The sequence below is a fragment of the Halichoerus grypus genome, chromosome 4 (genome assembly GCF_964656455.1).
Source record: "Halichoerus grypus chromosome 4, mHalGry1.hap1.1, whole genome shotgun sequence".
NCBI classification, from domain to species: domain Eukaryota; kingdom Metazoa; phylum Chordata; class Mammalia; order Carnivora; family Phocidae; genus Halichoerus; species Halichoerus grypus.
This window is the reverse complement of record NC_135715.1, coordinates 187,058,037-187,083,936: the sequence shown is the minus strand read 5'-3', so window position 1 is coordinate 187,083,936 and position 25,900 is coordinate 187,058,037. Positions and strand designations below refer to the sequence as shown.

Below are 25,900 nucleotides of genomic sequence, written 5' to 3'. Positions count from 1 at the left end.
CAACCATCCTAGCTTTATCAACACTTCAAACACATCCTACTTGTCAACATTTTCTCTGATTATTTTGGTTTTGCCCTGCTCCTTAACAAAGCTCACAATCAGCCTGTGCTTATCTCATCAATGAGGGGAAAGCCTCAAGGTCTGGAAAGAACCCGAGATATGGAATGGAGGGTGGGGGTGGGGCAGACCGGCTGGTCAGCGGTGGGGCAATTCAGGATCCCTTGGCTTTGGGTGGTTTTCCTCATAAAGAATAGAAAAGATCAGATTCAACCTCTTCTTGTCCCTCTCAGACACTTGGAATTAATGACCTGCCTGCTACCTTGCAGTTTGAGGCTGGTGTCTTCCTTTCTTTGAAATCTGTGTCTTATGAGGCAGGTTTGGCAAAAACTTACGAAGTGTAAATGAAGTTATTGACAAACGGGGAGTTTGTTCCTGGAACCAAAGGTGTTAGCACCATCCTGGAGCTTTCCCTGCACTTCTGCCTCCCAGCAGGCAGAACATGCAGAACGGGATGAGTTCTTCCCTGATGCCAAGCACGTTTTAAATGCATCCATTCATCTAATCCTTGCATGAACAGATCCTTCTAACCCTTGTTTTGCCGAGGGGAAATGGAGTCAGAGTGGTGAGTCAGCGTGTCCAAGGTCACACAGCCAGTGTAGACCTCAGACTTGAATGTAGATCTAGCCCCGTGGTTCTCAGCTGATGGCGATTTTGCCCGCCAAAGGGCATCTGACAACGTCTGGAGACATTTTGGGTTGTCACGACTGGGGGGATGCTAGTGGCATCTAGCCAGTAGAAACAAAGAGGTGTTAACATCCTATGATGCACAGGACAGTCCCCCACAACCAAGAATAATTTGGCCCCAAATGTCACTCACGTCAAGGCTGAGGGCAGAATTCACAGCTTAGCCTAGAAGTGAGCGGATTGGCCTGAGTGACACCTGTGAGTTCCCATAAACTGGCCCAGTTATTTTACTTTGCTTTGTAGTTGCCCTTTTAAAGGGAGGATGTGGGTTCTAAGGTTAACGACTCTCCTTTCTCACATGGGGCAGAGCCAGGTCTCTCCCAGCCCTTGAGGTCCGCAGTCGTTTTTGATAATGTTGCATTTTGCACCTCCCATCAGTTCTCAAAGTCCACGTGGGAACCAGGGGGGTCCCCAGCCTGTGTCGCCGACCCGAGGGGAAGGGCCACATGTCAGCGGAGCAGGGCCGCCCGATGTCTCACACAGGTGATTTCACTTACTCCTTCACAGAACCCTGCAGTGGCAGACACGCTCTGCCCATTTCACAGATGGGGAAAACAAGGACCAGTGGGGGCGGGTCAGATACTGGGCTCAGCTGTTTCTGATCTACCTTGTCACTTCCTCCTCGATCTATGAATTTCTGAAGGCATCAAGACTGACCTCTCTGCGTTTTCTTGACGAGTCAGGGTCTCGTAAGGGAGAGTGGAAGGAGAACCGTTTCTCTCCATCCATGTCTGATGCCACCCTCCAGCCAGTCCCTGCTCTGTCCTGTCACTGAACATAAACACAGGCTGGCCGGTCACACCCGCTGGCTGGTTTAGTCGGGTAGGCCGGTCGGGTAGGTCAGTGGGCTTAACTCTCTGGAGGCCTCGCCCTCTTCTGTTCTATTTCAAGGATGTGGGTGTGTGGTCTTCTGTTCAAACTATTTAAATGTTAGTGTCTGGCAGGGCCCCTGATTTGCCTAGATTTGCTTTTACTTTCCCAGAAATTAACATCTCATCGTTCACTTCAAGGAAAGCAAAATTACCTTTTTAATTTCTGGGCAAATTTTTAAGTTGTACAAATAGCACACAGACATTTTCTCAGTTAAAAAAAAAAAAACACAAAAAACAACTCGAGCAAACAGTCTGGTCAAGCCTGAAGCCCCCCTTGGCCCAGCCCCTTCTCCCTCGTCCCATCCCCCCACGTGGTGACCAGAGTGGCCCTTTGGGTTTAAATCCTTCTGGTCTGATTTCCACACGTATATCATCATTTATAGATTGTTCTGCCATTTGCATTTTTCCGCCCAACAGTATGCCTTGGGGAATCTGTCCACATCAGCGTACCCACCTTAGAACAGAATTCTGTGGCATACTTTAACCAACTCTACGTTTGGGTGGTTTCCAATGTTTTTTTGTTTTTAGAGATAAAGCCACAATAAACAATAAACATCTCTGTCCCTAAGACAGATGCCTACATATAGAACTGCTTGCTTGAAGGATGTGTGCATTTAACATTGTCATTGCAGGTGGACAAAGGGCCTTTCAGAAAACCCATTTTTCTTTCCTCTCCCAGCTGCAGAGCAGAGGGGTGAACCTATCTATGTGAGCCCCTGACCCCAAAACCCGAGCCAAGCCCTGATTTGACCAACCAGCTTTTTGCCCATCTGATAGGCAAGAGATTTCCCCGCTATGGCTGTCATTTTCCAGTTACTAATGAGGTAAGGTTAAACTTCTTTTCATATATATATATTGGTCATTCCCATCCCTCTCCAGTAAGACAGACTTTCTTTATAACCTCTCCGCATTTTAAAACTTGGATTGTTTTTCCTTAATTATTTGGAGGAGGTTTGTTGTTAACATATTAATCCTTTGTCCCTTATATTTGTTGCAAGTACTCTCTTTGAAGAGACTGCTTTTGCTTTTTACCTTTGCTGATGACACCTTTCAATACACACACCTTTCCTCAGTGGATGACCTGGCCTTGGCCCCTGACAGACTGCGAGCCAGTGTGGGGGGGCATGGGGGGCAGGGAGCACCTTCACCCTGCTCTTTTTGGGGCAAGAGGCGGTATCCAGCACTTAGGCATGTCATGTTCTTCTTTCCAATAGTTTGCAGTGAGCTATTACTTAAAAAAAGGCCGTGCCTTGCTTCCCTATTCAGCACTAATTAGTTCTGCTGATGGGTGCGTAATTTGAAATCCTTATTCCTTAAATCAAAATCAGGCAGCGGGGGAAATGCCTTACTGGAGGAACAGAGTCCTGAGGCTCCCACCCCCGATCCTGTGCTCTGGTGGTCTAGCCAACTCCGGGCAGGAGTGGGTGGGGGGCTCCCTTCTGAGCCCTCGGGACGCCCGCCACCTTATCCCCCACCCCTCACCCCCCACCCCGGTTGATCAATCTCATCCTTCCAACCCCAAAGCCTTTACCTGAGGCCGTGGACGGAGGCCAGGGGAGAGCTGCTGGTCAAACAACCTTTGCAGAGACTCCAGGGAGGGGAGGGTCCGGAGGACTTCGCTGGGAGCAGGGGACAAGGTGAAGGTCAAGGATTAGTGAGGACCTGGATGAGGCATCGCAGGCTTTAGCTAGAGGCTCGGTCACACACGATCTGGCAAAGGCAGAGATCCTCCCGAGAAGGACAAGCCCGGGCAAAGATCCAGGCCTGCCAGTGCTGGCCCACCCCCCACCCCTCGAGAACCCCACTTCTTCCTGTCCCCCACCCCGGACTGAACTGGAGTCGTGATGCACAGACCCAATTTACCTCTGGTTAGCCAGACTCGTGGCCTGCAGATAACTGGAATCTAGAATCACCAAACTACTTTGAAATCACTGAGTAAGCCATGGCTCCCAACCTTTAGTGTTTATAAGAATGGCAAACACACCGGAGTGTTAAAAATGCAAATTTCTGGGCCCCAACCAGATTTGGTCTGGAATCTGCATTTTAAATGCATGCCCCAGGGGCTTCCTGTGCTGGCGGTCTGAGCATTCTGGTTCAAATCGCCCCTCGCTGCTGAGGTGCATGCCTGGAGAGATTTTTCAATGTCTAATTCATCCACAACTCCTACACCAGAGCTTTACCCATGCTTTGTTGCCTTCTGTCTTTCTCTATTGTTTTCGCTATTTGTTTTAAGCACGGTGCAGACAATTTTGAGTTCTATTTTTCACTTACTATTTCACCCAAAACTTCATGTCTTCACCTGTTTCACATTCTAATGGTTTCCAAATATTCTATAGAGAAAATGTGCCAAGATGAATTGCTAGATATTTGGGTTATTTTGAGATCTTGGTGATTACAAATAAAGGCTGCTCTGAACAGACTGTTTCTATCGTTTTTCTTATTTTCAATTACAATTTTATGATAAGCAGAGATTATGGCTCTTGATCAAAACTGCTGAGCCTCTGAGTGATGGTGCCCATTACTGGCCACAGGTCCTGCTGGAGCCTGCTCATTCGAGGTGTTGTCTGCGTTCTTTCTATGACTTTTCCCTCTCTTTTAGTGGGTATAACATTGCATTTCAATATTGATACACTGATTGCCTGTCTTTAATTTATTGTCATTAAATATTTTTCTGCATGGTTGGTTCTCTTTGTATAAACTGTTCTCTTTGTATGAACTGTCAGTTTCTTGTTGGAAATTTTGTTAGAATTTTTAGACATTGGTGTAAACTCTTTATACACCGCTTTGCTTTTTATTTAATCTAGATGCTGTAAGGATTTTTTTCCGTTCTGTTATTGTCATCCTAGGTGGGTTCGATTTCATTGTGAAGCACTTTATAATTTTTTATTGTTCTATTTTTCATTTTTTCCTTGGTAATTCTTTGCTTACCTTAGTTAAAAATGTATCATCAGTATTTACTAGTAAGCAATTATTTGCTCATTTTAAGTTGGCTTCTCACTTGCTTTTTTTAGAGTTATATTATGAATGGGTTTTTCTTGTTGATAGTATACATTCTTCATTCCTCATCTAGAATTTTTTTTTTTTAATATGTGGTGGAATTAAGTTCATCTTTCTCTGTACCACTATTCAGTCTCACTCAAGAGCACTTGCTTTTTTTTCCATTGTTCCCTTGGGCTAGTCCATTGCACGAGCTCTTCTTGAATATGGTAGAATTTGTTTCCAGGCTCCATATCATTCATTTAACTAAAAATCCAGAGCTCCCAGCGTGAACCGCGCAAAGTCATGATCTCAGATTTACAAAGTCTCACAGTTTCTGGGGATGGTGTTGTAGCCTTCTGGCTTTGAAGGGGGTCACACGTGGCTCTCCTTCGGGGACCAAGGATGGGGTGGAGGGAGCTGACTTGTAGGGCAGGGGGAGTGTAGGGCACAACTGAGTTCTGGGTTTCCCCACCCCCTCCGCCAGAGCTCCAGCATCCGTTCACGCAGTGATATTCCCTATCAACTGTCATTGTCAGAAAAGAATTCTGGGTTAAAAAAAAAAAAATTCCAAGGCACTAATTCAGAACTTGCTTTAACATCAAATAGATCTCTCTCACCATTCTCCTTTTTCAAATGTTATCCTAAAAACACAAATACACATACACAAGCTGAATCCTTAGGGTTTTCTAAGAGGGACGCTGGCTTTCCTTGTATTTTTAAACTGTAAGATTTTGAGAAAACTGACTGGCTCCCGGATGTGTCTGGAAGTGTTGGTTAGGGTCAGAAGGACCAATGACACATTGTGACTTCAGCTTAAGAAGGACTGGCCTTGTCATACAGAAAGGATTTGTCTGGGGACATAGAAACCATCGGCAGGGTCCCTGGAAAACTTGTCCAGCGTCAGGTCACCAGCTCAAGGGAAGCCAGGGGGCCAAGCCCGAGAGGGCTGCGGTCCTGGGGTAGGTCACGCCCCAGAGACAGCTCATTAGGGGCTCAGACCCCCTGCCCAAGCCTTCCCAGAGGGAGCACCGCCTCTGTCCTGTTCTCAGCAAGTTGGTTCATTTCCCCAAGATTCTCATTCAGTATCGGGACAGCACATCCGATGTCACCCAACCCAGACCTCCAGGCGCAGAAGGAATGCTCTGATGCGATGTTGTTTTCTTAACTTTTGCTTTCTCTATTCTTTTCTTCCTTTTCTCGTCTTCCTTTGGCAAAAAATTCCCACACAGCAGGAAATCAGGTGGTAAAGGGCGTCTCTTTTTCTTTTGTTAAAATGTTTAATGGAATGATTGTATTGTTTCCCTGTTAGGTGTAACAGGTTTTACATTGACACCTATTGCATTTAGTAAGGAGGTACCCTTCTATCCTTTTTTTTTTTTTTAAAGGCTTTTTTAAAAATTAGAAATGACGTTTGGGGCGCCTGGGTGGCTCAGTCGTTAAGCGTCTGCCTTCGGCTCAGGTCATGATTCCCGGGGTCCCGGAATCGAGTCCCACATCGGGCTCCCTGCTCGGCGGGAAGCCTGCTTCTCCCTCTCCCACTCCCCCTGCTTGTGTTCCTGCTCTGGCTATCTCTCTCTCTGTCAAATAAATAAAATCTTTTAAAAAAAATAAAAATAAAAATAAAAATTAGAAATGACGTTTTTTTGGGAGGCGCCTGGGTGGCTCAGTTAAGCGGCCGACTCTTGATCTCGACTCAGGTCATGATCTCAGGGTCGTGGGATGGAGCCCTGGGTCAGGCTCTGCGCTCAGTGGGGAGTCTGCTGGAGATTCTCCCTCTCCCTCTGCCCCTCCCTCCCTTCTCTAAAAAAAAAAAAAGAAATGACTTCTTTCTTTAATCACATATCAGTTAGGATGCCTATGCAAATAATTTTTTTCATCTTTTAATCTACTAAATTATGGTGTTTTCTTTATGTTGACTCTTCTTTGAAGTGAGTTCTTAGATAAAGCCTCCATTTTTTTTTTTTTTTTTTAAGTAGGCTCCATGCCCAGGGCGGAGCCCAACACGAGGCTTGAACTCACGACCCTAAGATCAAGACCTGAGCAAAGATCAAGATTCAGACACTTATGGGGCACCTGGGTGGCTCAGCCAGTTAAGCATCTGCCTTCAGCTCAGGTCACGATTCTGGGTGCTGGGATCCAGCTCCTTGCTCGGCAGGGAGCCTGCTTCTCCCTCTCCCTTCTCTGCCTCCCTCTCCCTCTGCTTATGCTTTCTCTCTCTGTGTCAAATAAATAAAATCTTTAAAAAAAAAAGAGAGAGTCAGACACTTAACTGAGCCACCCAGGTGCCCCAGTCTCCATTTTTCATATTACTAAATTATATTTACTAAAACATTGCTGAAATATTAAACATTGATACTAACAAATGAAACTGGATGAAGTTTTACTTCAGGCTATTATCTTGATTAGGTAAAATTTTGTATTTGAATCGTATTTTTCTTGAAGATTGAATTAGGTGATTTTTTCATTCAGGAATAATTTATAGATTATGGTCATTACTTGGTTCTTGAGACTTCAAAGGAGGGCACTCATGGCAATTTTCATATTGTATGTAAAACATCTGTTCCATTTAACTATAATTTGAAGATCTGTAACCATGTCATTGTGCACTGTGCCTTTGATTTGCAAGTCTTTAATGCAGATTATTAAATCTCTTACATTCTAATATTTAAAATTGTAGGGGTACCTGGGTGGCTCAGTCAGCTAAGCATTGACTCTTGGTTTTGGCTCAGGTTGTGATCTAGGGTCATGAGATCAAGCCCCGCCTAGGGCTCCTGGCTCAGGGTGGAGTCTGCTTCCCCTCCCCCCTCCCTCTGCCCTCCTCCCGCTTGTGTACCCTCTAAAATAAATCAATAAATCTTAAAAAATAAAATAAAATAAGGGGTGCCTGGGTGGGTCAGTCAGTTAAGCATCTGCGTTCGGCTCAGGTCATGATCCCAGGGTCCTGGGATCGAGCCCCACATGGGGCTCCCTGCTCCGTCGGAAGCCCGCTTCTCCCTCTCCCACTCCCCCTTTGTGTTCCTTCTCTCACTCTCTCTCTGTCAAATAAATAAACAAAATCTTTAAAAAATAAAAATAAAAATAAAATAAAATTGTAATTTACTTTTTTCCTTATTTCTGGTTTTATTTTTACCAATCCCCCCCCCCCCCGTTCTTTTCTTTGCCTATTGTTGTTCTTGTTTATTTGCTCAACAGAGATGTCTTAAAGACTCTGTTTTGTTCACTGCTGTATCTCCAGCCTCTGGAATAGTGCGTGGCAGCACGAATCCGGCACATGTTCAATCTCCGTGTGTGAATACTGAGTAAACAAAATGTTTCGGATACTTTGCTGGGTGTGGGAAATATCAAGGCGATTAGGACATGACCCATGATACCTTCAAGAGACTCACAGTCTGGATTCCGTTTGTGTGTCTGACTCATTATTGTACTCCCTTTTCCATAACAGAGCATTTCAAGCTATGGCTTTTCCTCCAAATGGTGCTTTGGCTGCATCACACAGAGCTCTGACTGACAGAGGTTTGATTACTCTGTGCCCAACCCCCCCACACCTATCCTTGTAGGCTCTCCTCCTGTCAGTTCCTTCTTTAATTCAGCTGTGATTTAGGAGGCGATCTAAAAGCATCCAGGTGGTTGGGTGGTTGTGACTAGTTTTCTTATTTATTTCTATTTTCATCACATTGTGTTCTGGAAGCATAGAAATGAACACTTTTGCTTTGGGTGTATTCATATCCAGCTGCTCAGGAAGCTGCTGGGTTCTTCTTTTTAAGATCACCAGCACTCTAAGATTTCAGGGAAAAAAAATTCTTGGATCCTTATTCAAGTAAACCCATGTGATTAGAACATTTTCACATTTTTTTTTTAAATCTGCAAAGACTCCGTGTGCTCGAGTGGCATCTAGGTTCAGTTAATCCCAGGTCCGTAGTCTTCTTGGAGATACCTGCTTGATATCATCAGGCCGTGTGAATAATATTAATTATTAATTATTAATTATATTATTAATAATATTAAATATTGTAATTTTTCAAAGAAATGCTGCTGTTTGTAATTATTTACTTCCTGAAGTCACCTTACCTTGTGTTTTAGAAACTTTACAAGAAGAGATTTAGATGGTGCTATTTGATTATTCTGCTAATTGGATCTTTATGGGGCTTCTCAATACCTGGATTTAGGTCCTTTATAATAAGTCTGGGGAAAATGTTTTCTTTTATATATTTCCCATCAATTATGCATCATTGTTTTCCTGCTTCTTTGAGAGCCCACCTACCAGATCTTAGTTGAATCTCTTTGCCGTCTTTCCAAAAACTATCCATTTTTTTAATCACACGTTCTTCACCTATGCTTAGTTAGCTCTACGGTGTTTTCTATATATACTTCCCTGACATTCTGCTCTGTTTTGTGATTTAATTTTCAGATTTGATTTGAAAACTATGGGTTTATTTTTATGGCCTCCAATGAATCAGTTATAATGCCGGTGAAATATTTTTGTTTTGGGTTTATTTGTCTATTAAAATCGTAACCACGGGGTGCCTGGGTGGCTCAGTCGGTTAAGCGTCTGACTTTTGGTTTCAGCTCAGGTCAGGATCTCAGGGTCATGAGATCGAGCCCTGCATCGCCTCTGTGCTGGGTGGGGAGCCTGCTTGGGATTCTCTCTCTCCCTCTGCCCCCCACCCCCGTTGCATGCGAGAGCGCTCTCTGTCAGGAAAAAAAATCTTAACCCCACTCTCATTAATAAATAAAGTACCCTCTTCCATACTTGGGACATTTTACTTTAAAATTCCACTTGGGGTTCTTCTCATTTCTCCATTTCAAGGGTTATCAAATATTTCCAGACTCTGGTGACTTTCTTCTCTATTCTTTTTTCTCCGGAAAGGTTTCTGTCTGGTTCTAGAGAATCTAACTTGGGGTTCCAAATCTTGGTTGAGCCTTTGTGCTGCAGACATTCAGACACACACACTCGGTGTGACATTTTGCAGGCGAGGCTCTTGCACTGTTTCTCACTCCTCGGTTCTCTGTGACCTTCCCACTTAGGGACGTTCTTGTCGGGCCAGGTGGTCTGAGTGGATGGACCCAGTCACCTCTTCTAGCTCCTCCTCCTGCACCCCACATCGAAACGTCCAGCCTGGGCCCCCTTCTCCTTTCACTCTCCCCCTGCGGTGACCTCACCCTACTTGTCTCTCGGCTTGAAGTGCCAACTGCAGGCTGATGAGTCCCAAATGGAGACCCAGCTCTGAGGTCTCCAGGGCTCGAAAGTTCTAGCATAACTGTGGTTGGTGGTTCAGCTGGTGAGATGCCTAATAGCTCAGAGGAAGACCTCCCCCCAGCTCCACACCCTCCTTCTCGACTCCCACTTTTTCAGTAACTGGCATCATCATCCACTCAGCTGCTCCCCAAAACCGAGGCGTCATCCTCCATTCCTCTTCCCCAGGCAGCGAGTGTGCCCGCTCTACCACCCACACATACCCCAGCCACACCACTCTTAGCGCCCCCACGCCCCCACGCCCTTGGGTCGTCACATTTAACTAAGATCTATCAGCCACTCCCACGTGCCAGGCATTGTCCCCAAACCTGGGATTTGGCAGGAAGAGGAACAGACACAGATCCCTGCCTTCCCTGCTCATGAGCCGCCCACACATCACAACCCCCGGGCTCGGAACTGCTCGCCCGCTTTGGGTCAGCCTCCTGAATTCCATGCTCCACAGCCAGAGCTCAGATCATGGCATGATCCTCTAAAACCTCTACAGAGTCTTGTGAGGTATACATGCTGTGGCTCCTGCCTGACATTGCCAGATAAAACACGGGACACCCAGTTGAATTTGTATTTCAGATAAATGATGGATAATCTACTAGTGTAAGTATATCCCAGCATTGCATGGGATATACTTACCCTAAAAAAGTATTTGTGATTTATCTAAAATTCAGACTGAACCAAAATTCATCCTGGGTCTGGCCCACCCTATGCCTGCCTCTCCCCGACCTCTGCTCCTAACACTTTCCTTCCCTCATTATGCTCCAGCCATACAGACTTTCTGTTCCTTGCAGGCTGGCCTCATTCCTGCTTCAGGACCTTTCTTCTTGACATCTGTCTGCTAAAGTGCTGGATGGCTAGCTCCTCCTATCACCAAGGTCCCAGCTCCATCACCACCTCAGAGAGGCCTCCTTAACCTACAGAGGACACTGGGACCCTCCCACCCAATGTCTCTGTCACTTTTGCCTGTTTTATTTTGTCATAATGCTTATTAAAATTATCTTTATTTACAGACTTAATCTACTGCTGTGCCCTTCATTAAGACGTCTGCTCCATCAAGGTCTAAAAGAGCAGAAATCTTGAGCACTGTGTTCATGACTGTATCCCAGTACCCAGAACAGAGTTCAGAGGAGGCCCTCCATACATATCTGTTAAGTAAATAATTGAATGAATGAATGGATGAATGAATGAATGAATGAACCGAACCCCTGTTCCAAATAAAGCAGTTTGAAAACAACAAGTTCATAGTTAGGGATTGGGAAACATGACCGTTTTTATGTAAGATCTTCTAAAATTCCAGCCCCCAGTTAACCAAGTCTCCAAGCCGAGCTATGCTTTTGCCTATGAGGGTGAGGACACACAAATGTGCAGGGGACATTACAGTGTCCCTAATTGTAGCTAGAAGTTAACTATCCCGTAAACAGAGATGTGGAAGAGATGCAAGCCAAAGGAAGCCTTTCCCATGAGCACAGAGAAGTCCGCACACTGGGGAAGCTGCTGTGTCCATAAAGGAAGGTGACCCAGATCCAGGAAAGTCCGGGGGGGGCGGGGGGAGGGCTGCAGAAGCACCTGGTGACTGGGGGAGGCCAGTGGAGAGACTGAGAGGGGTATTTCCTCCCGGACAAGGAAGCAGCAAAGAACAGGACCCCCATCAGAACACAAATAGCTTATGCCCAGTCTTCATGAAACCGTGTCTCTTAAAAAGAAAGTGCCAGGTGTATGTGTGTTTTCCCTAGTGATACATGATTTATAACAACAGCATCAAATGGAAAAATAGCTCTCCAAGGAAATCTCTAAAAATGATGGCTCTCCATCCAATTGGCTGAAACTGCATTAGTTGAAAGCCAATTCATTGAAATGAGACCTGACTGGCCAATTTGATGAGTGCTCCATTTGTCAAGGAAATTATTTGTTAAATTTACCAAATGCACTGATTGCGCTTTTTAAGAGCCTTTATGAGGAAAGTTCAATTTGATTACTGATGATGAAAGATTCTTTTCTGCATATTAACTAAGCCAAGATGGATATGGCCCCAGAGAAATTGACAAGGGAGTTCTGAAGCTGCCGTGTGTTTATAATAAAATACAAAATGGTAGATAGTCCGAGAAAGCCTCGCCCACAGAAAATGCTATTTTTCCAACCAAAATGTTGACCTTTCATTTATGATGGGATTCTTTTGGCTCCTTAGCATTTCTCTCAGATGCCTTTGGAATGGTGTTTTCTATTTTTTCAAGCATTTATTTATTTTATTTTATTTTATTTTTAGATTTTATTTATTTATTTGACAGAGAGAGAGAGAGAGCGAGAGCAGGAACACAAGCAGGGGGAGTGGGAGAGGGAGAAGCAGGCTTCCCGCGGAGCAGGGAGCCCGATGCAGGGGGCTCGATCCCAGGACCCCGAGAATCATGACCTGAGCCGAAGGCAGACGCTTAACGACTGAGCCACCCAGGCGCCCCTTCAAGCATTTAAAGTAGCCTTTTGTCAATTCTTCAATAGCACTGCAGCCTTAATTTTGCCCTTCTAACAGTTAAAATGTAATTGAACTTGAAATTAATATTAGCATTAATGAAGGTAAAATGTAAAATTCTAAAAATCTGAAGGAAATCAAAATTTTTACCAATCGGTCTTTCAATGAATTCAGTACCGGAAAACGAAGGTTTTGGTGCATTGGGCTTGCTTTAACAAACTGGCGTCCCTGGCATCAGCCAGCCATGCAGAAAACAGTCTGACTGGAATTTATTTTCTCTTGGAGCCCTTATGCGCTTGTCCAATGTGCCGGGTGCAGCAAGGAGAAAGACCAGCAGCAAAAGTCTTACTGCTCGATCCCGAGCGAGTGTGAAAGGGCCAGCCGTGTCCTCCCACTCACCCCTTCCCACAGCAACGGGCCTCAAATTAACTTTAGTTTAAAAAAAAAAAAAAGCCACAGTTCGAATACCATGAAGACAAAACTTGAAACGACCACAAAGATTTCTAAGCCCTGCCAACTGCCCCATTATTCTGAGTACAGCAGAGATAGCTGGAGAGCCAGGCAGAGGGCAGGGGTCACTCTAATGAGCTGCTTCTCTCCCTGGGGACTGTCCCCTGTCCCGCCCCCCCGCCCCCGGGGGCCACCTCACCCACAGAGTCATTACCCATAGAGCTCCTTGCAGAGCAGCATGGTCAGTTTCTTCAGATGAGGGAGGCTGCTGGAGCCCGTCTTCACAAAGTCAGAATCCAGGGCGAGCTGAGTGTTTAAATAATCTTGGATGGCTTTAAGATGCTCTTCTGGAAGCCTGAAAATAATAGAAAGAGAAACATGCTTCTTCTGTTCCTTTGGCCACAAACACCAACTGTAAAAGAAATCTTCATTATCAAGAGTCTCCGGCTGAGACACTGTCCTTCAGGAGACCATGGGCACACTCCTGGATAGGGCCCTTGGTCTGACCGAGGGCTAGAGAAGCGGGTCTGAGCAAGATTAAAGGATGGGGGAGGGAGGATGTCTCTGAACCCACCCATAAAGGCTTTTTCCCAAGCCCATACTTGGAAGGAAGGAACCGGCTGGAAATGCTTGTATTTTACAAAGGAGACAAAGCAACTTGAGAAACGGTCAGCAGACTTGTTTCCCGACCTCATTTACTTCTAAAGACAGCATCTGGGGGCTAAGGGATGCTTAGTGGAGAGATGGCAAATGGCTCTAGCTCACATACCAACTCCAAATTCATGGCCGAAGGCCACCTGGAGCTCTGTGCTGAGGACATTCTGAGCTGTCCTGGGGTCCATGGGGAAGTCTGTGTGGTGAGTGATGGGCTGGTAATATGGTAGTGGGCCCAGGTGCCCTGCCCTCACCCTCCGGGCTCTGGCCCAGCCCCTTCAGTTCCCGGGTGTGGAGGCAGAGCCCAGGCTGGGTGGCACCAGGGCTATCACGGAGGTCTCATGGTCCCTCTACATTCTCTTGCCCAGACCGTTTTCTTTCTTTTTTTTCCTGGGTAACCTGTGAGTCTTTGTTCCTATAGTCATTAAAATCAGAGCAAGTATCTCCTGGCATAACACTGCACTCACTCTGCTAAGCACTTAATGCCCAGTTCCTCTTTGGTCCCCAAACCAATGTTAGGACACAGCTGTTATGATCCTTCCTATTTTACAAATGAGCAAAATGAGCAGGAAGGTTGTTGATTTACCTGGGTGAAAAAATTATTACAAGCCTTAAAAATCTTTGTTCCAGCCTTGATATATAATCAAGTTGGAGCTGGAGGGCACAGGTTTTTTTTCTGCAGGATCTTTGAAAGCATGAAAAGCTCCTGCTCTCAAAGGAGAAGGGCCATTGGCCATTTTGACTTCTTTAGATTGAAAATGATTTGCATGCCCGTTGTCCTAACACTGAATGTTAATCTACATTCCTTCTGGGTCTTGACATCTTAAAAATCCAGCTTCTGCCCAAGTCTGTTTCTGAAAAGGACAAAATCGCCCCTGTGGTATTAAAATATGTATTTTAATGGTTCTAATGACTGTTGACTCATAACTCTGAAACCACGAGGGCTTGTCATAGGAAGCTATCTTTGTTAAGATGTTCGCTGTAGGAGAGTGGTAACATAAAGATGTGAACTCTGTTCATCAGAGAAGCTTGATTTCCTTCAGCAGTCTTGTAATAACTATTAACTACGGCCTACTGATTGGATCTAATCAACTTGCACAAAAGATTGGGCAGGTTGTCTTATAATTAAGAATTATCTAGGGGCCCCTGGGTGGCTCAGTTGGTTAAGCGTCTGCCTTCAGCTAAGGTCATGATCCCAGGGTTCTGGGATCAAGGCCCCCCGCACCCCTTCAAGCTCCCTGCTCACTGGGGAGTCTGCTTCTCCCTCTGCCCCTCCCCCCACTTGCACACACATGAGTGCTCTCTCTCTCTCTCTCACCTGCTCTCTCTCTTACATAAATAAAATCTTAAAAAAAAAAAAGAAGAATCTAAAGGCAGTCCTTCGTATAAAAAGCTATGTTACACGCAAAATAGATGGACTTTCAAACACAAGGCAGTATCTCGGTTTGTCGGAGCCCAGAAAAGCCCGAAGACAAGCACTGTGTCACTGCTTCCCTTATTCGGCCACCATGCTCCATTTACTTATCCCCAGCTCCAAGGAGAGGTTTTAGGAGGGTTCCACTGTCATATGCTAGCTGAGAAGCCAAAACAGAGAGAGCACACAAGCCCCCAGCCGCCCCTCTGCCCCTCTCATGAGGCTGCTAAGAGGCTTGGCTGCATACGTCATCCTGCTCCACTGGGGCCCGGAGGCCCAAGAGAACACCTGTCCCTAGAGAGGAAGGACTGATGAGGAGATGCCGGGGAGTCGGGACGAATGGGCAGATGGTGGCATCAACTGGGCATCTTTGCTTAGTTCCCCAAGGAGCTCACTCCATCCAGCACCTACCCATGGAGAGAGATGGAAACTCAAGGAAATTGAACAATGGGAATACTTCAATAAGTATTTGTTATTTACACATGTCTATGGGGTAGTCATGATAACATACCGATGTATGCAAAACACTGGATACTTAGCTATTTGATAAACAACCCAAGTAATGCAAGGAGTGTGTATAGAATACAACCCGGTGGGCCTGGAGAAGCATCAAAGGATATTCCAAGTGGAATTATAAAAACCCCAGGTATCTTAGCAACCAGGTGGCTTGTGGGTACCTTCCTTTGTATTTCACCAAATTGGATGGTAGGAGAGAAGCCCTCAAACTGATCCTTCGAGCTAGAGATATTGCATTAGCCCTGCCGTTAGGATATCCTTTGGGGGGGACTTTTTCTCACAAAGAAACAAATAAAAGAATCTTTAAAAATTTTTAAGGCATGGAATTCACTGCGTACTAACTTATTAAGTCATTCAACACACATCTGGTGGGGGACATGCTGGGCGCTGGGATGCAGTTCCACTCACGGAGCTTCCTTCCGGTTGAGCCCATCCCCCTGGCCTGTCTCTCGTAGTCAGTAGTCAGGGCTGGTGGTTTGCAAGACAACTAACACCCCTCCCGGGTGACACTCCCACTTGCCACCATCCAGCCAGGGCAGTGTTGGGCCTGCTCGGATAGAAACAGGAGTACGAGCCTGACCTCCCGGGCGGGGACCAACAGGAGCCAGGGTGGGCCTACCTAAGCGTGGAGATCCTGAGAGCTTGGGATCAGAGTGAGGAAAACCTATAGTGGTAGAATGACTGTCTCCCTCGAAGAAAGGAGCGCCATGCGGTGTAGACCATGGTCTATACCACACACGGCCTGGCCTATTTACTGGTGACAGGAAGGTGCCCCCCACCCCCCCTGGCGGTGGGCCCAGAGCAGGAAAGGGCCGAGAGGCAGGTCCAGGCTGCAGTGTAGGCAACTCCTCGCCTTGGACCACTTGCCTCAGGAGACCCCACGGCAGTAGAGACATCCATGATGGGGAAGGATGTCATGTGGAGTTTATGGCAAGCCCCGGGAAGGGGATCCGAGCAGAGGCCCCTAAGTCCCGGAGCAGGGCCACGCCTCTGCAGCGGAGAACTCTATGTCATTCCAGAACCAGCTCCTGCCAGGCAGCCGGGCTCCGTGGGGACAGAGCAGCTGAGCCGACCACCCCGTGCCCAGGCAGCGGAGGGGTGACCCGGGCTTCCTCAGACCTGCCGTTGGGAGCCGGGGGGCAGGGTGGGGGGCTCCAGAGCAAGCTGTCCTTGAGTGGAGGTGGCACCCTCAGCAGTGAGCACAGAGGGAGCTGCCTCTGAGAGGCCCGCCAGGCAGGGACTCACCCACTAGTGTCCATGGCCTGCAGCCGCTGAAACAATGTCTCCGAAAGGCTTGGCCTGCTGACCTCGGTGGCTCTCAGATTCTCGCTCGACAGAGGGACCTCCTTGGCCTCACATGGCCCGGCAGATACAGGGATGTTCCTCGGTGGCAGCTCGGGTGGAGACAGGACACCTTCTACCCAAGAGAAGAGCAATAATGCCATCTGGTCTACGCACTAGCTTCTCTCAGAATCACCCACCTACAGAGGGCTCCCCTGTGGAGTGACCCCTCCCCGACCCACGAGGTCCATCCAGGCCACGGTGCCCAGTTACGGACCCCATCTGTGCCTGCGCTGTCCCTCCTGTCTCCACTCCCTGACTGCACGGGGAGCCTGCTGATGGCAGGAACCTCGTCTTGGTGGTCTTTAACCCTGGGGTTTCGTTTGTCCCTCGGAGGTGCTCAGCAACCTTGGACAACCTTGGACAGGTGGAGCCCACAGCCCCAGAAGGATGGCCAGCTTTCAGGGCTGAGGCAGGGGCCCTGGATGGGGCAGAGGCCCGGTTCCCAGGACAGGGGGAGCAAGGGTGGGGAGCAGGCAGGCCTGGGCCATGCTGCTCCTCTCTCTCCCACCCTGACCTCCCTTTCCTCTGCTTTCCCTCCAGCCTCTGCTGATCTTTCTCTCTGCCCCCAGGCCCTAGGAGACAAATAAAAGAACGTGAAGGGCCCCCTTCACGAAGAGAACTGCAATAGAAAACAAACAACTGAATTCGGCCCCGGGAGAAGGGACTCCTGCCCGTCTGCCTTCAGGAGAACTTCTGTCCCGCACACACGACAAATGGGGAGGGTGCTGAGCCTCTTGGGTCCACGACCTCCTACCCGAGCCTCTTCCCACACCAAATGGCCACGCCAGGGCCCCCGCCACAGAGCTGCATGGGATGTTCTCTTTAAGGACAAGCTCTTCACATCCTCCCCTGGCCTGAGGTTCTTGCGATGGTATGAGTGTGTTTTGAGCCCTGTGGGAACGGCAGCACCTTGAGAAGACCTGAGCCAAATCAGACCCCTTGGACCAAGGTGGGGGGCGGTGGGGGTGAAGGCCACACTGCTCAGGTTCAAGCCGACAACTGCGCCTCCTTCGGGGAAGTGAAGCCAGCAGTCACAGACTGGGTTTCTCTTGCCGGCTGTTACGGAAGGTGCCGGGGGCTTTCTCCAGATGGTCATCCAGAAAGGCAGAAGAGCCAGGCCACCAGGTGTGAGGGAGGGGAGGCCACAGTGTGTGAAGGGCATCTCTGAAGGACGGCTCCTTGGCGTCAAGGCCAAAGCTCCGGCACCTGGGGACAGCTGGGGGGCACGTGGCCACGGCACAGAGCCGGTGAGTGACCCGGGCTCCCGTGGGGACCCGTCAGCTCTTGCTATTTCTGATGAGCGGTGAGAAGGGGCATGGGCTGCCTAGGTCCCTCTCAGCCTCCATGAAGCTGCGGTCCTTTTGAAACACTCTGCCTGGCCCTCACCTCCTCTACAGAGAAGTCTGCTTGTCAGCGTTCCCCCTCCGCCCCAGCAGCCAGTGAGCTGCGCAGCCACTCAGAAGGGGCCTCCGGGAAGGTGGGCGGAAGGTGGGCCAGTGGCCCACAAGCCGGCTTGCGGGGTGCACCTGGCTGGAGCAGCCCATAGGGAAAGGCAGGTGCCAGTCCAGGGACCTCAGCATGTCTGGGGGCGACCCCGGGGGGAACCTAATTGTTTCCAGGCCCTGGGATTTAGGAGGAGCTCTGACCAGGGGAGAGGCTCAATTCCGTATCTTAGGTTTTCTGTTAGGAAGTGAACTTCTGAGGGGAGAAGAAGGGCGCCGTCCAGGAGGGTCCGTGCTACCGTGCCCTCCTCTGTCGGACCCGTTTGATTGCTCTGTGCCCCCCCCCACTGTTTTAAGGGGAGGCTGGACTCTCACATACTTTCTAGGGGCTGTACTTTTTATTTTCCTTTTAAAGATGATATAAAGAAACGCTGCTCTCCCCCTTCCAGTTAGGTACAAGCATTTCCTCCTTCATTCTCTTTACAGCGAAATGCAGCTGATTATTTTGATGAGGATGGTAGCTGCATTTATTGAGTGCTTCTTGTGTGCTAGGCTCTAGGCTCTACAGTCATTGCCTCCTGTGATGACACCCTGAGAGGCAGATATTATTTTTAGTGTCTCTTTAAGAGAAGTCTGTGATTCAGAGAGGTTAAGCAATTTACCCAAGGTCACACAGCTAAGAAGCCGAGGAGCAGGAAGTCCGATCCAGGTCTGTCTGATCCCAGAGCCTGCTTTCCTAACTTGTCCTTGGTCACCATGTTACCCTCTCTCCCTCTGATAATCGGACCCACCTAATCTACAAGCACTTGTGGCAAAAGAAACGCCCCAGGACTTCTTCCCCTTAGTGCCCCCCTCCTGCCTTCCCTTCCACCCCTTCCTACCTGTCTCATCCTCTGGCTCATCACCTGCATCCTCCTCCTCCAGGGGCACAGGATACTGCAGGGGGGTCACCAGACCCATGTTTTCTTTCTTGTAGAACTCGATGAGCTGGTCCAGCTTGGTGAAGAACTTCATGGGGACACCTTCGGATGCCTGAGGACAGAACCCCAAACTGAAGTACATTTCAACCGGCCAGGCCTCCACCTAACCACAAAGGCCATCTGCAGCGGAGACCAACGAGGCTGAGGGAGTGACCTCGATCCAGAAAAAGCCCTGGGCTCCTACGCAGTGTCTGTCCACCACACCCACACCCTCACATCCTGTAGCCAAGCCAGCAGCCCCGAGCACCGGTCTGCACAAGGCACAAATGGGACAGTTTTAAAGATTCTTTTCCTTTTTTTTTTAACTCTTATTTTTATTTTTTAAAAGATTTTTATTTATTTATTTGAGAGAAAGAGAGTGCATGTAAGCACAAGCAGGGGGAGCAGCAGAGGGAGAGGGAGAAGCAGGCTCCCCACTGAGCAGGGAGCCTGACATGGGGCTCGATCCCAGGACCCTGGGACCATGACCCGAGCTGAAGGCAGACGCTTAACGACTAAGCCACCCAGGCACCCCCCATTTTTAACTTGTATTTTAAAAAGCATTTTATTATACAAGTACTATATTTTTCTCATGGCAAAATTAGAAAATACAGAATTTTTTTTTAAAAAGAAGTCACCTGTAGTCCCAAACCCCAAGAGACCTATTTTTAATATATGAGAATCAGGTTTTCTAGACTGTGTGTATGTGTGTGTGTGAGATGGGGTAATTATTTTTATTTCTCCCCACTCCCCAAGATAATTTGTTTTTAAACACAAGGAAATCTATTGTAGCAATTGTTTTGCTTTTATTTTTTTTTATTTGTTAAAATTCTGTTTTATCAGAACTCAGAAAATGGTGAGGCAGCACAATATTTTTCCCTGATTTGTATCTCTGTTGCTGATGACAGAGGAGCCTGCAGGTCATTGCGCAGTGCTGTTCAAATGCCCTGGGGCCAGGTCTCCATCAGCTTGTCCATTAGCTACAGCAAGAAATTCAAGGGGGGGCCCTGGCAGCCAGCCTCACCTCACTGAGGCTCCACCCACCGAGGCCCCGCCCACCGAGGCCCCGCCCACACCGAGGGGCTATCAAGCAGCGGGGCAGGATGGGAGAACTGCAAGGAGGAGACTCACCTCATTAATCCTGTACCCTACATCTCCTAACCCAACATGCCCCAAAGTCCTATCCATCTTCCCTGTCTAGTACCTCACCTGCTTCTCCTCGTGTTCCCTGTCTCGAGGAATGGTACCATCATTTCCCCACTGGCCTAGGCAGAAACCTTCCCTCTGGCACAGAGGGCAAAGGTGGACAGTGTGAGGCAGGTGTTCTGGATCCAGCTAAGGGATTGAGTGGGGTGGCAGCCCTAGATGCCAGAGGAAATCGTAGCTGGGTTCCGGGGAGGAGCAGTGAGCCTGGGGCAGCTAGACAGGAGAAAGGGATCAGGCTGTTGGTGGGTACAGGGATGGTACAAAAGGACCCCCCTTCTGGGTGGGGCTTCCTCGGCCTCAGAGCGCAGCAATCCTGGTCCTGACACTAAGTGCCTGTGATTCACCAGCATTATCATCACAACCATCTCACCAATGGCAGTCATGTAATTTTATTTTTTCTTTATTTTATTTGTTTTTTAAAGTGATCTCTACACCCAACTTGGGGCTCGAACTCACAACCCCAAGATCAAGAGTCACATGCTCCACCGACTAAGCCAGCCAGGCGCCCCGGCAGTCATGTAATTTTAAAATGGGTTGAAAAGGTGCCATCATTGGAGTTGGAAGCCAGGGGTCCAACCACTCCCCTGGGAGCTGCCAGCCGCCTTCTTGCTGAAGGGGCGGGGATGATCACATGTGGGAAAGAAGGCCAACAGCCACCACAGGATGGGGGTTGGACAGTCTACCAGGTCGCTGAACACACACGGTGTGGGCCTAGTGTGGCTGGACCGTCCTGACTTGCCCATCTTGAAGTCAGGCACCCGTTGCTCCAGCTTGGTTAGGATTGACGAGGGAGGCTGGGGTGGGGCCTTGGTCTGCAGGTCTTCAGGGCTCCAGGTAAGTGGGACTGGGACAGCAAACGAGGCAGGATGACCCAGACTGGGACAGACCCAGACATGTGGGAACAGACCAGGACTCAGACCTGTCCCTGAGCCCCTGTTCCTGGTGGTTGACCCCAAGTTGTAGTGAGGATGCATTTGCCTTCAACGAGAATCCACCTGACTTTCACCTTGACTCAGGGCTCTCCACTCAGCCCCCGTCTCTCCAAAATGTGTTTGTGTGTGCATATGCACTGCACACATGTAAATCTCTACATGAGGCTATGTATGTGTGTTTGACTGTGGGGTTTAAGCTATTTAGTAAATGTATAGAGTTTAACAACTTTTTTTTAAAATTCTTTCCAATAAGTTCCCTGTTGTCGCAAAGCCCCATGTTAAGCGATCTCTTTCAAGCATTATTGAACCAGAAATATCTGAGCAGCAGCAGCTAGGCCTTCTCAAAAGTAACCAGAACAGGTTCAAAACTAAAAGTGAGCAGAATAACAAAAATAATTTGACGTGACACAAGATCGATGAACTCAATTCCATTAAAGCAGCTGTGATAAATGTCATCTTGTCAAAGAATTTACAGTTAATGAATGACAAGCCATTAGGCATATGGGAAAAAGATATAAAACTATCAAAGAAAGTCAAAGTGAAACAGCTCATGTGTGAGTCTGGAAGAGGGTTCTCAGCCGGGAATGTGTGTTTAAGGGGGCATGTTGGACGTGGGAATTTAAGATCCACTAATGCTAAGACACACGTTATTACACGTAGCCCTGAAAAGCTAAAGCATAGACTATGATCCACCACTAAGTGTGGACACATTTTATTTCAGAGAGGTTAAGTGTGAAAAAATAAGCATCTTCGAACTGATGAAATCTGCAGTGTCTTAAGCATGCAGAGGAACAGGACACTCAAACATGAATCTAATCCCTACAGATCCAGCGAGGCAGGAGGTGGGCGGGGGACCTGGGAGCCAGAAGCAGGTGCTGGGCGCTGTTGGCAAGACAAAGCTGCTGGATCCTGCTTGTGCTTGGACTGTTCGCAGAGGCCAGGGAGGCGGGGCCTAGCAAACCAAGGCTGCTGGGTGCCCCGGTGGTCCAGGGTCCCAGGAAGGTAGACGGTGAGGGTGGAGTCCAAACCTCAAGGATGGTGGAGCAGCCTGTCTTGGGGGGATGGGCCGGCAAGCCAATGAATGGCCAGCTACTGAAAGGCGTTGCTTGGGGGGTGACCCCTTCCTGCACCTCCCCCACCGCTCATGAGAGGGATGCACCCAGGAAATGACGGGGCGCTCTCCAGAAGGCAGGTCTACATGTGGCAGATCCCACCTGGAGGGAAGACTCACTGCACACGTGCGGGTCAACAGGGAGAAGTGTGTCTCAAGAGGCAGCACATAGAGACGCAGAGGAGACGGGGAAGGCAGGGTGCCAATTAGCCAAAGTTAGGGTCTCTTTGGAGGAGCTCTTCTCATCAGTATTTGCTCTTGGTACTAAGATTTGAAGGGGTTCACAGAGATGCCTTTAAGAACTTATGTTCAAAGCACATTCTAGAACAGAAAAAGGTCAGGGTGCCCGGGATTATATAAGCTCTTGAGCTGGCCCAAGCTTGGGGTGGGGTGAGGGGGTGAGGATTGTTCAGATGGGTGGTGGGAGGTCCCACCTGGCCAGCACAGAAAGGAGCAGCCCAGCTGTGGTGTCCTCATTCCTAAGCTGGACGGAGAAAGGCTCTCTGTTAAGGCGGGGTGGCCAGGAAGGCAGGGTGGGGTGGCCAGGAAGGGGGCGGGGCTGCTCAAAGGGCAGCCATACTTGGCGGTGACCTCACAAACCCGGCCAAGCCAATGCCAGGAGTAGGGAGTCGGGGGTCGGGGCTTCCAAGGGAACGGGGCCTTGACCGTTGGTCAGCAGGAACACCGAGGTCCCTTGGGGGTAGGGGCCTGGTCAAGTCCGTATCCACATTACTATGTACCCTGGGGTCAGGGGCCAGCTCTGCTTAGTGCTGTACCCCCAAATGGGGCTGTGGGGCCTGACAATTGGAGGTGCTCAGCAATGAGCAGCTGGATGGACTCGCTGTGGGGAGTCAGGATGAGAGTCAGGAGAGATGGTCAGAGAGGACGCTATGCAGGTCTGGGATGGGCGATGCAAAGAAACAGCGTGGAGGAGTGTTGGCAGTAGGGGGACCAGCCCTCCACCAGCCTGGATCCCAGCCCTCAAAAGTGGTGCCTTTTCAACAACTTTCAAATGCAAAATGTCGACAAGAAGATTGTGGTATGTATCAGTCAGGTCCTGGCAGGAACCAGATGTCACGTTACACCAGGGGATTTGGGGAGCATCTCGTGGACGGCATGTAGGGATCCCAGTAAGAGGGGAGCAGCATTCCAGAGCTAGCAACAGGAGAGCAGTTACCAGCCTGGGAGCAGGCACGGGAACCCCAGGAGGGCTGTCTGGCAGGAGCCCGGGGCCTTCCGTGGCCGGGGCAGGAGGTCCTGCACCCTCACGTCCTCCACCCTCTCCTCACTGCCTCCCACCCGCCAAACCCAGCTGGAAACTAGGGGAGTGAGGGAAGGTGGGCTCTCCTGGAGGACCCTCAGGGCATCGTGGTGGCGGCGTGGCTAGGGGGCTCCGGAAGCTGCGGGAAGGCAGGCCTGGGGACTCTGCCTGCTAAGGAGGCGCTCACACCCGGAGGGAGAACTGGCCACGCTCCCGGGGAAGGGGGGCTGCCCTCCATCCTTAACGGTTGGGGCCTCCAGACTTTGTTCCTCATTCCGCGGCCACTACCTTCCTGAAGAGATTTATCGAGTCATTTTGAAACAGAGAAACCCTGCAGCCCCACGTTGCACTTGCACCGGGAACATGAGCCCCACGCGATGAGAGACCCTCCCCGGGGTAGGGCCTGCGGACGGCTGGATTTCCGCTCCGCGCCAACTCTCCTACCATCAGGAATGAGCTCCCTCTCTCTTTAGCGGATACCTAGAGCACGTCACAGACAGCTCGATTTTGAAAAAGCAAGGAGCAGCATTTCCTCTGTTAAGTCAGCCTGTCAACTTAGGATGGGTGGGCCCAGAGCGGACGGCCCTTTGAAATTTGTGGGATCGACGTGAATCCCACAAAAAAGTCACACAGAAAAAAAAAACATGGGAGGGGTTAGTTCAGATTGTGAAACAGAAGACCTTTCTCTTCTGTCTCCATTAAGATCTCCAGGTGTATGGAAAGTTCCAGGCGCTTTCCAGCACTACCATTTCCACAAAGCCCTCCCCACTGCTCCCTGCGGTGTCTGCCTTCCCACAAGTTTCTAAGTCCCAGAAGGAAAGGGACCCTGCTTGGCTCTGCCTCATATGGTCCCTGAAACCCTTTCAAGGGTAGTGAGTGGCCCCACCCCTGTTCTGGGAAACGGGCACAATGCAACAGGCCTCACATTAGAAAAGTTGAAGGAAGGGCCCCTTCACCCTATCGCATGGCACCTGAGCTTACCCAGGTACTACACTCCTGGGGAAAGTCAGAGCAAGGGAAGAGGGCCGGCCCCGGCCCTAGCCCCAGGGTTCGGGAAGATACCACCACCAGGGTCTTTACAACAAAGGGCAGCTGAGTGTCTGGTCTGCTGGAGGCTCAGGGCTGTGCACTCTGAGAAATGGGGTATTTCCAGAAATAGCTGTGACTTTCAGACACCCTCCAGAGGAAGAGCAAGCAGGGCAGGGAGGCCAGAGCGCTGGACAGGCTCAACTTTCCCAGGGGGTAAGTGTAACTTCAGCACTGTCTGGGATCTAAATGGGGAACTGAAAGAGGTCTAGGCACAGGAGGAGAGGGAGAGCCGAGTGGGAGCTGGGGGGGCGGCGGGTTGTGGAGGGTGGGCAGGAAGCCGCTGCTGCAAGGCACCCCCTCCTCAAGCTTCTACCAGTCCGTGTGTTAAATGAACGAGTGTATACAATCATTGTGGAAATTTCACGAATGATGAAAAGGTATTAAGAAGTGGGAAAAAAAAACAAACCCCAAACCATGCTCATTATTCCACTGCAGCAAAGCATTTCATGTAAGTTCAATGAGAAAGTCACTAGAAGGTCTGAAGCAGGGTGACCACGGCATTTGGCTACTGTGAAGAAATGGCCGGGAGGGCCTTGGGGTGGCTGGTGTCACTGTTCCCATTTTCCCGTGGAGGGTGGAGAGGCCTCAGGGGTGGTGGTGGGGGCAGAGCTGGATTCAGCCCAGGCCTTGGAGCCCCCAGACCTGGGGCTCCCACATATCCACTGAGGCACCGCGCTATGGAGCAGAGTCAGAGGTCATGTCCAGGCCCAGGCTCTGTGTTCTGGAACCTCACCTCCCACCCCCAGAGCTCTGAAGCTCCTGAGGTCCAGCACTGTTCCCTCCACTTAGACATCAGCTCCGCAGGGGCTGGATGCCCCCGTCCTGTCCTCTGCACACTGCCGAGGGGACCCACCTCCTTCTGGCCCTGCCTCAGCCCTCCCCTCTCCCTGCCAGCCCCTGAAATTCTTTGCTTGGCTCCCCTTCTGCCTTTGAGGTCGTTCTCAATCCTTTCCACCTTCTTCCAAAACCTCTTCCTAAGAATTGCAGACCCCAACTTGGGTGAAGAAGGGAGAAGGGAAGAGACCAGATCATGGGTCTCTTGGGCCTTTGGGGCCTTGCCAAGTTTGGATTTTGTTCTAAGAGAGACTTGGAGCCACTAAAGACATTTCAAAGTGTGAGTGCGTGCACGTGTGTGTGTGCGTACGCGTGTGTGCATGCATGCGTGTGTATGTATGTGATTCGATCAGATTTGCTTTTTTGGAATTATCACTTTGGCTA

General features: G+C 49.2%; 1 protein-coding gene across 4 annotated transcripts in view; it reads right to left on the bottom strand.

The window, feature by feature from the left end:
- The window catches only part of INPP5D (inositol polyphosphate-5-phosphatase D), a 112,832-nt gene that overhangs the window by 46,738 nt on the left and 40,194 nt on the right, over positions 1-25,900 (bottom strand). For 3 of the 4 annotated variants that reach the window (XM_036109581.2, XM_078071468.1, XM_078071469.1), the window contains exons 3-6: positions 19,006-19,156; positions 16,584-16,755; positions 12,969-13,109; positions 3,148-3,235 (exon numbers count right to left, since the gene is read on the bottom strand). In XM_036109581.2, the coding sequence (XP_035965474.1) occupies positions 3,148-3,235; positions 12,969-13,109; positions 16,584-16,755; positions 19,006-19,156 (552 nt within the window). The remainder of the gene's footprint in view (positions 1-3,147; positions 3,236-12,968; positions 13,110-16,583; positions 16,756-19,005; positions 19,157-25,900) is intronic. The other variant, XM_036109582.2, reaches the window with a different exon arrangement.